Below are 12,270 nucleotides of genomic sequence, written 5' to 3'. Positions count from 1 at the left end.
CCCCTTCAATCTCCGTACAAATCACCTTATCTACTCTGGCAAAGAATATCTGACTTTTCTGGACATTAACTTCAAGGCCAGTGCCTGCCCTGAAAGTGTTAAGATTTTTTTTTTGGGTAGGTAAGCCTGTTTTAAATGAGATCAGTAACTCTTTGATGCTGGCAGGGTTCGAATCCCAGACCTCTGGTATCATCACCCAAAGGTTTTACCAACTAAGCTAGAAGGCACTTACGTGTTAAGATTTTCTCTGAGCTGTGTAGCTGTTTGTGTATCTCCATGAATGAAAGCCACCAAATCATCTACAAAAGATAAGTGAGTAATAATTGGGTTCGTACATTTCTGATGTAACCGGTACTGGTTATTAGTGACACTATAGTGCATGATTTCTGAGAATAAGTCCATCACTAGTACAAATAAGTAAGGAGACATGGGGTCTCCTTGTCGAATGCCTCGTCTGCCTATGAAATACCCAAATGGTGCTCCATTAATCATATTAGAGTAAGTAGTTGTTTCCACACAGACTTTCACTCATTCAATAAAGTTCTGGGGAAATCCAACTCTCTTCATAGCAAAGCTAACCGCTTCCCATCTTACCGTGTCTAGGCCTTTCTGAGATCCACCTTAGCTACACATCTTGGCGGAGTTTCATTCTTGTGATAGTTATGCATTAGTTCATGAGATAGTGAAATATTTTCTTGGATGCTTCTCCCTCTGATGAAAGCGAACTTATTCATGTTAATCACTTTGGGCATAATCTGCTTCATTCTCCTTTGTCATCACTTTAGTAATGCACTTGTACACCACTCCACAACAGGCTATTGGTCTGTAATCCCCCATATTTGATGGACTCTAAACCTTTGGCACAAGTGTAAGGCAACTTGAATTAACTTCTTGGCACAAGAGAGAGTTAGAGAGTTTGTTAATGGAGACCTTTAAGTAAGCAATTTTATCACTAGGGGTATTTTAGTCATTTATCAAAAAAACAGATGGAGAGAGAAAAAACACGAGAGAATGTGAGCGCAAACCCTAGAACACCTTCTAGGGTTGATGATGATGAGGAGACAGAGAAACAAGAGAAGGAGTTTGAGAGAGTTAATGGAAAAGGATCACTTGAGAGACTACTGCAAAAACGAATGGTCAGGATCCACCATTAACTACTAGATCAGCGAGAAGAAGAACAGGTTGTAAACCTAATTGTTGAACCAACAGAGGAAGGTGGTAATACCAAGCTACAAGGTATAAACGACGATAAGGAAGGAACTGAAGAAGGAAGCCATGGAAACATGACCTTGCAAACCCTAAAAGTCAGATCCGAAAATATAGGAGCTGAGAAAAAGAGTGGTATAGAAACTGATACATCGAAGATCATGCTTGCGGGAACACAGCAGAGTGAAGCAACAACAGTCTTGAGTAAAGATAGTAAAAAAAAACTTAACAGAGGCTGTCATGATACAAGAAGAAGGAAAGGATCAGAGTGGTAAAAAATGATCATGGGCTGATATACTCGGAAGGAAATCAGTAGGGAAGCAAACACTTGAGTATTACAAACCAGATACAGTTGAAGGGAACATAATAGTACACTTTGATTCAAAAGAGTATGTGGATGTGCATAAGAAGTTTGAACACCTTATTATGGAGACGTTTCTAGGTAGGAAACTGGGATTCTCGTTTGTGAAGGATATAGTTATTAAAACATGGAGGTTGAATAATGGGTTTGAGATGAAGACATATGGGGAGAACATGTACTCATTTGAATTCAGGAGTGAGGAGGATAGAAACACTGTGCTGGACATAGGATCTTTCCACATAGCAAGCCAACTTTTTGTAGTCAGGCCATGGAAGCTTTTTGTCAAGGTAGATGAGATCAAGACTATCCCTATAGGGGTAATATTAAAGAAATTCCCGATGGAATTATGGAATAAGAAGGGTTTCAGTAAGGTGGCGAGTGCTATAGGAGTGCCTCTATTTACTGATAAGCCAACAGAGGACATGACAAGGACTAGCTACACATGAGTTTGCGTGGAAGTGGATACAAAGTATGAGTACCCGAAGGATATCACATGTGTCTTGGATCAGAAAAGACCGTACAAGGAAAAGGTGGAGTATAATTGGAAGCCACCGAAATGTAAGCATTGTGAACTATTTGGACATAATGATAATAATTGTCCAAGGAAACCACAGAAGATGGAAAGTATGCCTACTGTATGGATTAGAAAGAAGGAACAAAACCAGACAGAAGCAAAGGAAGTCATTGAAAGTGGAAAGCAAGTTATGGCATAAAATGGAGGATCAGTATTGTAAGCTGAAACAAAAGCTCAGGAGGAGAAGAAAGAAACAAGTAATGAGGAGAAGAATGAAACAGACACAGAGGAAGAATGGCTGACACCGAAAAAGAAGAATACTTGCAGACCGCGAGCAGTACAAGAAGTTCTGACGAGTTGTGTGGTAGTTGAGCAAGTAAGGGATGAGGAAGGAAGTGGAGAGGAGGAACAGTAGGGCAATGAAAAGAGCATAAAAGATACAAGTATAACTGATCAGAGCAAGGAAAGAGGAGATACAAGCAGAAAGGATAAGGGGAAGTACAGCATAGAGGTGAGTCCGAAAGTTAATAAGATGACTAAGATACCTAGTTATGTTAAAACAAATACAGTGGTTGCCAAGTACGATCACTCTAATCCCAAGAGAAAAACCAAATGATGATAAACCTAGTGTGTTGGAGCATGAGGGGGCTAAATGTGGGGTTCAAACAGGTGGAAGTCAGAGAGATGATTAAGAAACATAAACTAAGCCTTATGGGATTGGTAGAGACAAAAGTTCAAGAAACAAATATGGATAAAACTATTAGAATGTGTCGTGAGGGATGGAATGTGGAACATAACTATATGCATAGTGAGAAGAGCAAGATTTGGGTATGTTGGGATGCCAACATGTGCAAGGTCAGAGTTATAGAGAGGGAGTTGCAATATATAACAGTGGAGGTAACTCTAGCTAGTAGTAAGATATGAGGCTACGTTTGTCTATGCAAACACAGATTTGGTTACTCGGAGAGAGCTATGGAACAGGATGGTTCATTTTTTCGTGTTTGTATCATGGGCCTTGGGTGGTATTAGGGGATTTCAAATCAGTTTTGAGTTCTGAGGAGAGAGTTGGAGGGAGACCGACTCATCCAATACATTATACTAATTTTCTACAATGTGTTACTATGGCTGGATTGACAGATATGAAATACAAGGGGAATGTATTGACATGGAATAACAGGAGAGGTATAAGAATTTGGCGAAAGCTTGATAGAGTTCTTGTAAATGCAAAATGGTTGGATGAGTTTGAGGAAGTAGAAGCTGAATTCTTGAACCCGGGCACTATATCAGACCACTCTTCTATGGTAACTTATTCTTCAAGACAAAAGGGCCAAAATAAAAAGTCATTTCGGTGTTTTAATTTTTGGACTCGAGAGGAAGGGTTTTAGGAAACCGTCCAGTCGGCTTGGGTGAGTGAAGTTGTAGGAAACCCAATGTTTGTCTTTATGAGAAAACTCAAGATTGTGAAAAGAACATTGATTGAATGGAACAAAGAGAGGATTGGGAATGTAAAGACAAGAGCAGAAACAAAAAAAGAAGAGATGGATGTTATCCAAACAAAGCTGCAAAATGAGGCTTTGAATAGGGATTGGATTGATGAAGAGAGGATATGTATTAGAGAGTATGTCAAGGCTGCGAAATCAGAAGAAGAGTGTGTGAGACAGAAGTCACGAGATCAGGTGATTACAGTGGGGGATAATAATACAGAATACTTTTACAAGCCAGTTAGAGCAAGGAGGGCAGTGCATAAGATAACATGTTTGAGGGATGATCTTGGCAGTATGAAAAAGGATTTGGATGAAATAGGAGCTGAATGTGTCCACTTCTATTAGGAACTCTATGCGCCAAAGGAGTTGCAGGAACTAGAGTTTAGTTGTTTTGATGCTATTGAGCCAAAAAAAATTATTAGTAATTACACAAGGGAACTGTTAGTGGCAGACATTACTAGGGATGAGATTATTGAGGCGTTGTCATGCATAGATGGGTTCTCCTCATTGTTTTTCAAGGCTGCCTGGAGAATTGTGGGAGATGATTTTGTTAGAGCCATACAAAATTACTTCTGGGCGTGCAGGATGCTTTGAGAAGTAAATGCTACTTGTATATCACTAGTGCCAAAGATACAGACCCCTACAAGCTTGAATGACTATAGGCCTATTGCTTGTTGTAATGTGATTTACAAATGTATTACTAAGATTATGACACTGAGAATGAAACATATTATGCATGAGGTGGTGTCGCTTAACCAATCAGCATTTATATCGAGAAGGAGCATACAGGATAATATTTTATTGTCCCAAGAATTGCTTCACAATTATCACAGAGATGCTTACCCACCACGGTGTGCGGCTAAGATTGATTTGAAAAAGGCATATGACTCAGTGAGATGGGAGGTTGTTGTGTTTACTCTTAAAAGGATTGGAATACCATAAAAGTTTATAGGCTTAGTGAAAGAATGTATTGGAACTGCTTCGTTTTCTATCATGGTGAATGGGACTCCTTATGGGTATTTAAGGGGAAAGGAGGAATAAGGCAGGGGGATCCTATATCTCCGTACCTGTTTGTTTTGGTAATGGAATTGTTCTCTGACCTTATGGAGCAGGCTGCTATAAGGGGATAACACAAATTGCATTATAAATGTAAGGAACCTATTATTACTCATCTTTCATTTACTAATGATTTGATTGCATTTATGAATGGGGATGTTGATACGGTTAGAAGCCTTGTGAATTCTCTGGGAAAATTTAGATCTTGTTCTCCATTAGAAGTGAATGTGGGAAAAAGTCACCTGTTTTTGGCAGGACTGAGTGAGGATATGAGTGAAGAAGTGAAGGGAATTTTACAGTATCTAGTTGGTACATTACCAGTTAAGTATCTTGGGCTACCACTTATAACCATGAAACTTTCATATTCTGATTGTTTGCCATTGGTTTCGAAAGTTTCAAAGAGAAAACAGAGCTGGAAAGGTAAATGTTTGTCGTATTCGGGAAGAGTACAGTTGATCAAGGCTGTGTTATGTAACTTAAACATTTAGTGGATTTCATCGTTTAGACTGCCTAAAGGAATAGTAGATGAGGTTCAAAAGTTGCTTCGAAACTTTCTCTGGAAAGGGTCGGACTGTACAACATCTCATGCTCTTATTGGGTGGAAGGATGTTTGTTACCCATATGACGAGGGGGGCTTGGGAATAAGGAATTTGGCCGTAATAAACAGGGCAGCGAATATGAAGCATGTATGGAACATTGTGAGCAGGAAAGACACACTATGGACTCAGTGGGTGTGGAAGAACTTAATAAAAAATAAGTTCTTTTGGAACATGACCATTCCAAATGATTGCTCATGGAGCTGGAAGAGTATTCTACAGGGGAGAGATGAGGCTAAAGAGTTAGTGTGTTATCAAGTTGGGACAGGCGAAGATATAAGCCTCTGGATGGATCCCTGGCACCCAGCTGGTATTCTGAAGAGGTATTTCTTTGTTGGGCTCACTTATGTTTCTAATTTGAATATAAATGCACGAGTGAAGAGCCTGCTGCATAATGGGGGCTGGAATGTGCCGACTGTACTAAGAAGACAAATGCCAGATATTATTGAACAAGCAGAAGATGAAGTCGAAGTCAATGGGGGATCGGACAAAGTGGTGTGGACTACCACACTGCATGGAAAGTTCGAACTCAAGGAAACCTATCATGTGATCAGGAGAAAGCGGCAATCAGTTGCGTGGAGAAAACTGGTATGGTATCCTAACAAAATCCCACGCCATTCTTTTATCACTTGGATGTTGCTTCAAGATGGGATTAAAACGTTGGTTATGTTGAAGAAGCAGAAGGTGCTGGACTCTGTTACATGTGTAATTTGTGGACAGAAGGAGGAAACAGAGCGCCATCTATTCTACGAATGTTCGTTTGCACAGTATGTGTGGAACGAAATGCTTCTGAGAATTGGGCATCGGAGAACGGGGGTTGTAGAATGGGAAGATGAGCTGGAATGGGACTTTGGCTTGTGCATAGGAAAGGGATGTGAAAAGGATACGTTTTGACTATGTATAAATGCGTTCTTTTACTGGGTCTAGAACGAGCGAAATGCAAGGATTTTTTAGAACAAATATCGCATTGGGCAGCAGGTGGTTCAGTTGATTGTTTTGGATGCAAAGATTAAGCTGCACAGTCTCGAGCTGAAGATGGAGGATGGGCCCGATAGAATGAGATTTATGCAACAGTGGAACCTTGATGTTCAAGTCAGAACAAAAGAAACTACAAGGTGTAAATGGGAAAGGTCAGAGCAAGGCACCACAGTGCTCAACTCAGATGGTACGTTGCAAGGCATCACTGGTGGGTGGGCAGCAGTGTTACGAGACCATGAAGGGAATGTTTACGCGGCAGCAAAAGGGATATCAAAGTTTATTTCTATTGGCCTTATTAAATTGGAAGGGGTATACAAGGGCTTAAGCCTGGCACAGCAGCATGGATGCAGCAGGGTAGAAGCTAGGACAAATCCGACCAATGTCATCTCGATCATAAAAAAGCGGAGTAAAGTTCCTTGGCCAGAAAGGAAACAGTTGGCAGATATGTTAGCGATAATAGACAATTTTGATATGTTTTTGATTAAGCATATTTATAGGAAATGTAATAAGTTAGCAGATGTTTTAGCTTGTAATATTCCTTCTGCTAGATTCATAGAAGTTATCCCTAGCTCATTTTCTGAGGATATAAAGAAAATTGTATACGACGATGTTATGGGAAAAACTTATATTCGATTGTAACTTTCAAAATTATTTTATTATTAATGAGAACGGGTAGGGGACCCCATTAACAACCTCGCTTGCTGATAAAAAAAAAAAAACTTCTTGTAGCATCTGACCTGAGATGAAGAACTTCAAAAACCATCACAAAAACATCTAAGGATGAAAAACTTCAAAACCCCAACTCACCACGGATCTCAACATGTTACTAATGCAAGCTCACACGTAGATACATTCAACCAAGTGTTTTGCATTCATTCAATCAATCAAGTGTTTTACATTTATTGTAATGCAAGCTCACACGAAGATGCATTCAATCAAGTGTTTTGCATTTATTATAATCCAAGCTCACTTGAAGACGTGTTCATTCAATCAATCAAGTATTTTACATTCATTCTAATGCAATCTCGCACGTAGATGCATTCAATCAAGTGTTTTGCATTCATTCTAATGAAAACTTTTTTTTTTATCAGCAAGCGAGGTTTTTATAGAGGTCCCCTACCCCTTTTAATAAATAAAAATAGCTTCCTTACATCCTGATATAGTCTTTCCCACTAGCATCCTCGAATACAATTTTTTTAATATCTTCTGAGAAGGAGCTAGGGATGACTTCAATAAATCCTACACTAGGCACATTACTAGCTATTGCATCTGCTAATCTATTACATTCTCTGTATACATGCCTAATGTTAAAATATTCAAATTTTTCTATCATATTACAAATATCTTCCATCATGTATCTTGCTTGCCATGGATGCTTGTTTCGTCTTTGGATAAACATTACCACATTAGTCGAGTCTGTTTATGCTTGTAGTCTTCTAATTTTCTTCTGATGCGCGAGTTTCTGCCCATGCCACAGTCCTTGCAACTCCATAAGTGCAATGCTTTTATACCTTGTCTTCCCTTTCGCTGCCACCACAACCTCTCCTTCATTACTTCTTATCACTGATGCCCATCCTCCAATATTGCCTTGTAATGTACCGTCTGAGTTCATAATGCTTATATCTGATCCTTCCCTCTCCCATTTGCAGTGAGTTCTTTTCGCGATACTTGGTTCTACATCCACATTCCACAAATCCATGTATCTCTCTCTTTCCTGACCCATCTCCATCTTCCTTGGAACTGAATTCAATTTGAGCTTTGTATCGGCAATTACTTGATTGACCACCTGCTGAGCTATCTTGTGCTTGTTCTCAAACACTCTTGTGTTCCTTCCCACCATATATTGTAGAAGAATGCATTTGAAATCAGTTTGAGCGTATCCTGCTTTAACCCATTTCCTTCACTTGTATGAATTATCCAGTCCATCTCCTCTTCCCATGTGTCAGCCCTTACTCTCACATATCCAGCTCTTTTTAATACTTCAATCCAAGTATATTGTGCGTACACGCACTCAAAGAATAGGTGTCTTTCAGTTTCCTCTCCATGCCAGCACATGACACAAGTCGTTGATTCCACCACTTTCTGTTTTTTTAGTTTTATTAGAGTCTTCAATCCATCTCTCAGCAACATCCAAGTGATGAATGAATGTCTCGGAATTTTTTTCGCAAACCAGACCAAATGACTCCAGCTTAACTTTAGCTCTTTCTCCCTTATACAATGATAAGTTTCCTTAAGTTTGAAATTTCCCTCTACTGTAGCAGCCCAGATGACTCTGCCTTCTCCACCATGGATGTTCACCGTCTCCTCCATCTCTTGTATAATATCAGGCATGTGGACTCGCAGAGATTGGGGTATCTGTCACTCTCCATCTCTGATAATAATATTCGCTAACTTAGCATTAGGATTAGCCACTAAGTTGTATGCGAACGCTTGCGAGTAATATGCTTTAAGCACCCCTGCTAGATGCCAAGGATCAGTCCATAAATTAATGGTTCTACCATCTCCCACTTGATTCCTAGCTAAGTATTCTACATCCTTTCTACCATTCATTATCTGTCACCAGCTATAAGAACAATCATTCGGAGTTTTCATTTGCTAGAAATCCTTGCTCTTGATTATGTGTTTGTTCACCCACTGTACCCATAGTATCTTCTTTTTGCTCAAGATATTCCATACATGCTTCAGATTCGAAGCCTTGTTCATAGTTTCAATATCACGGATGGCTAGCCCACCTTTTTCATACGGGTAGCATAATGGACTCCACCCTATAAGAGCATGGGATGTAGTACAGTTTGGCCCTGTCCATAAAAAATTCATAAACAGCCTCTGTACCTCTTCTATTATGCTTTTCGGTAGCACAAATGCCGAAATCCAATATATACTCAAGTTATTAAGTATAGCTTTGATTAACTGCAACCTTCCTACATATGATAGGCTTTTTCCTTTCCAGCTTTGTATTCTCCTCTCAACTTTATCCACCAATGGCAGACAATTTTCATAGGTCAGCCTTCTCGTTATCAAAGGTAGCCCGAGATATCTGACTGGTAACTCACCTCTTGAGAATTGGATAATGTCTTTGAATCTTGCACATAATCCATCTTCCATTCCAGCAAAGAACAGTTGGCTTTTCTGTATGTTCACTTCCAACCCCGAGCACTTCTTGAAGCATCTCAAGTTTAAGTTGAGACTTTCTGCTGTCTGTACATCTCCATGCATAAATGCCATAAGGTCATCTGCAAATGACAAGTGTGTAATAATAGGATCATTGCACTTATAATGTAATGTATAATTGCCCTCCCTTACAGATTGCATCATCAAATCTGAGAATAACCATCACCAGTACAAACAGATAAGGAGACATGGGGTCCCCCTGTCTAATACCCCTCTTAGTCCTGCAGTACCCATAAGGTGTACCATTTACCATTATAGAGATGGTTGCAGTCCTTAAACATTCTGTAATCCACCCAATGAATCTCTCGGGTACACCTATTCTTCTAAGAGAAAATTCCATAGCCTCCCATCCCACTAAGTAATATGCTTTTTTTAGATCTATTTTTGCAGCACATCTTGGGGGATAAGCATTTCTATGATAGTTGTGTACCAGTTCATGTGACAGAAGGATGTTATCTTGAATTGTTCTTTCCGGAATGAACGCAGATTGATTGCATGACACCACCACATCCATGAATCCTCTCATTCTCATAGTCATAATCTTTGTTATGCATTTGTATAGTACATTACAGCATGTTATGGGCCTGTAATCTGCTAAACTCTGAGGAGTGTGAATCTTAGGAACCAATGTGATGCACATCGCATTTTTTTTATATCAGCAAGTGAGGTTGTTAACGGGGTCCCCTACCCCTTCTCTCATTAATAATCAAATAAAATTGAGAGTTACAATCGAATATAAGTTTTCCCCATAGCATCATCGTATATAATTTTCTTTATATCCTCAGAAAACGAGCTAGGGATAACTTCTATGAAACTAACTGACGGAATATTACACGCTAAAGCATCTGCTAACTTATTACATTCCCTATAATTATGTTTAATCTCAAACATATCCAAATTATCTATTATTGCTAACATATCAGCCAACAGTTTCCTTGCTGGCCAAGGAACTTTACTCCGCTTTTTAATGATCGAGATGACGTTGGTTGAATCTGTTCTTGCTTCTATTCTACTACATAATTGCTGTTGCGCCAGCCTTAACCCCTTGTATACCCCTTCCAGTTCAATGAGGCCAATAGAAATAAACTTTAATCTCCCTTTTGCTGCTGCGTAAACAGTCCCTTCATGGTCTCAGTAACACCGCTTCTTTCACCCACTGATGATGCTGCAAAATGCACCCATCCGAGTTAAGCACGGATACCTTGCTCTGGCCTCTCCCATTTACACCCTATAGTTTCTTTTGTTCTGACTTGAACATCAAGGTTCCACTGTTCCATAAATCTCATTCTATCGGGCCCCTTATCCATCTTCAGTTCAATACTCAGCAGCTTAATCTTTGCGTCCAAGACAATCAGCTGAACCACCTGCTCGCCAATGCGGTATTCGTTTTCAAAAAACCTCACATTTCGCTCATTCTAGACCCAGTAAAAGAATGCATTTATACATAGTCTAACCGTATCCTTTTGACATCCCTTTCCTATGCATAAACCCAACACCCATTCCAGCTCATCCTCCCATTCTGCCACCCCCGTTCTACGGTATTCAATTCTTAGAAGCATTTGTACTGTGCAAATGAGCATTCGTAGAATAGGCTCTGTTTCCTCCTTCTGTCCACAAATAACACATACAACAGAGTCCAGCACCTTCTGCTTCTTTAACTTAACCAACGTTTTAATCCCTTCTTGAAACAACATCCAAGTGATAAATGAATGGTGTCGGATTTTGTTAGGATACCATACCAGTTTTGTCCACGCGAGTGATTGCCGCTTTCTCCTGATAACTTGATAGGTTTCCTTGAGTGCGAACTCTCCATGCAATGTGGCTGTCCACACTACTTTGTCCAATCCCCCATTGACTTCGACATCTTCTACTTGTTCTATAATCTCCGGCATTTGTCTTCTTAGAACAGACGACACATTCCAGTCCCCATTCTGCAGCAGGCTCTCAACTCATGCATTTATATTCAAATTAGATACATAAGTGATCCCAGCAGTGAAATACTCTTTTAGAATACCAGCTGGGTGCCAGGGGTCCATCCAGAGGCTTATATCCTTGCCTGTCCCAACTTGATAACTCACTAACCCTTTCACGTCATCTCTCCCCTATAGGATACTCCTCCAGCTCCATGAGCAATCGTTAGGAGTGCTCATATCCCAAAAGTACTTATTCTTGATTAGGTTCGTCCATACCCACTTAGTCCACAGTGTGTCTTTCCTACTGACAATGTTCCAGACATGCTTCGTATTGGCTGCTCTATTCATTACGGCCAAATTCCTTATTCCCAAGCCCCCCTCGTCATATGGGTAACAGACATCCTTGCACCCAATAAGAGCAGGAGATATTGTACAGTCCGGTCCTTTCTAGAGAAAGTTTCGAAGCAACTTTTGAACCTCATCCACTATTCCATTAGGTAGTCTAAACGAAGAAATCCAGTAAATGTTTAAGTTACATAACACAGCCTTGATCAACTGTAATCTTCCAGAATACGACAGACATTTACCTTTCCAGCTCTGTATTAAATTTGACACTTTCGAAACCAATGGCCAACAATCAGAATATGAAAGTTTCATGGTTATAAGTGGTAGCCCAAGATACTTAATTGGCAGTGCACCAACTGGATACTGTAAAATTCCCTTCACTTCTTCACCCATATCCGCACTCACTCCGGCCAAAAATAGCTGACTTTTTCCCACATTCACTTCTAATCCACAACAAGATTTAAATTTTCCCAGAGAAGTCACAAGGCTTCTAACTGTTTCAACATCCATTCATAAATGCAATCAAATCATCCGCGAATGAAAGATGAGTAATAACAGGTTCCTTACATTTATAATGCAATTTGTATTCTCCCCTTATAGCAGCCTGCTTCATAAGGTCTGAGAACAATTCCATTACCAAAATAAA

The 12,270-nt window shown here is 39.8% G+C and overlaps 3 protein-coding genes across 3 annotated transcripts; all 3 read left to right on the top strand.

Moving 5' to 3' along the window:
- Positions 1–3,202: 3,202 nt before the first annotated feature.
- Positions 3,203–3,910, top strand: LOC147516357 (uncharacterized). The gene is made up of 2 exons (XM_086593226.1): positions 3,203–3,382; positions 3,539–3,910. Exons 1-2 carry the CDS (start codon positions 3,203–3,205, stop codon positions 3,908–3,910), a joined length of 552 nt encoding a protein of 183 aa, XP_086449352.1.
- A 1,481-nt stretch (positions 3,911–5,391) lies between these two features.
- LOC147516356 (uncharacterized) lies at positions 5,392–6,111 on the top strand. The gene has a single exon (XM_086593225.1). It carries the CDS (start codon positions 5,392–5,394, stop codon positions 6,109–6,111), a length of 720 nt encoding a protein of 239 aa, XP_086449351.1.
- Positions 6,112–6,252: 141 nt separating this feature from the next.
- On the top strand, positions 6,253–6,834 carry LOC147516355 (uncharacterized). Its single transcript, XM_086593224.1, has one exon. It carries the CDS (start codon positions 6,253–6,255, stop codon positions 6,832–6,834), a length of 582 nt encoding a protein of 193 aa, XP_086449350.1.
- The last annotated feature ends 5,436 nt before the right edge of the window (positions 6,835–12,270 follow it).

The sequence above is a fragment of the Coptis chinensis genome, chromosome 2 (genome assembly GCF_015680905.1).
Source record: "Coptis chinensis isolate HL-2020 chromosome 2, ASM1568090v1, whole genome shotgun sequence".
NCBI lineage: Eukaryota > Viridiplantae > Streptophyta > Magnoliopsida > Ranunculales > Ranunculaceae > Coptis > Coptis chinensis.
This window is presented reverse-complemented; position numbering and strand designations above follow the sequence as displayed.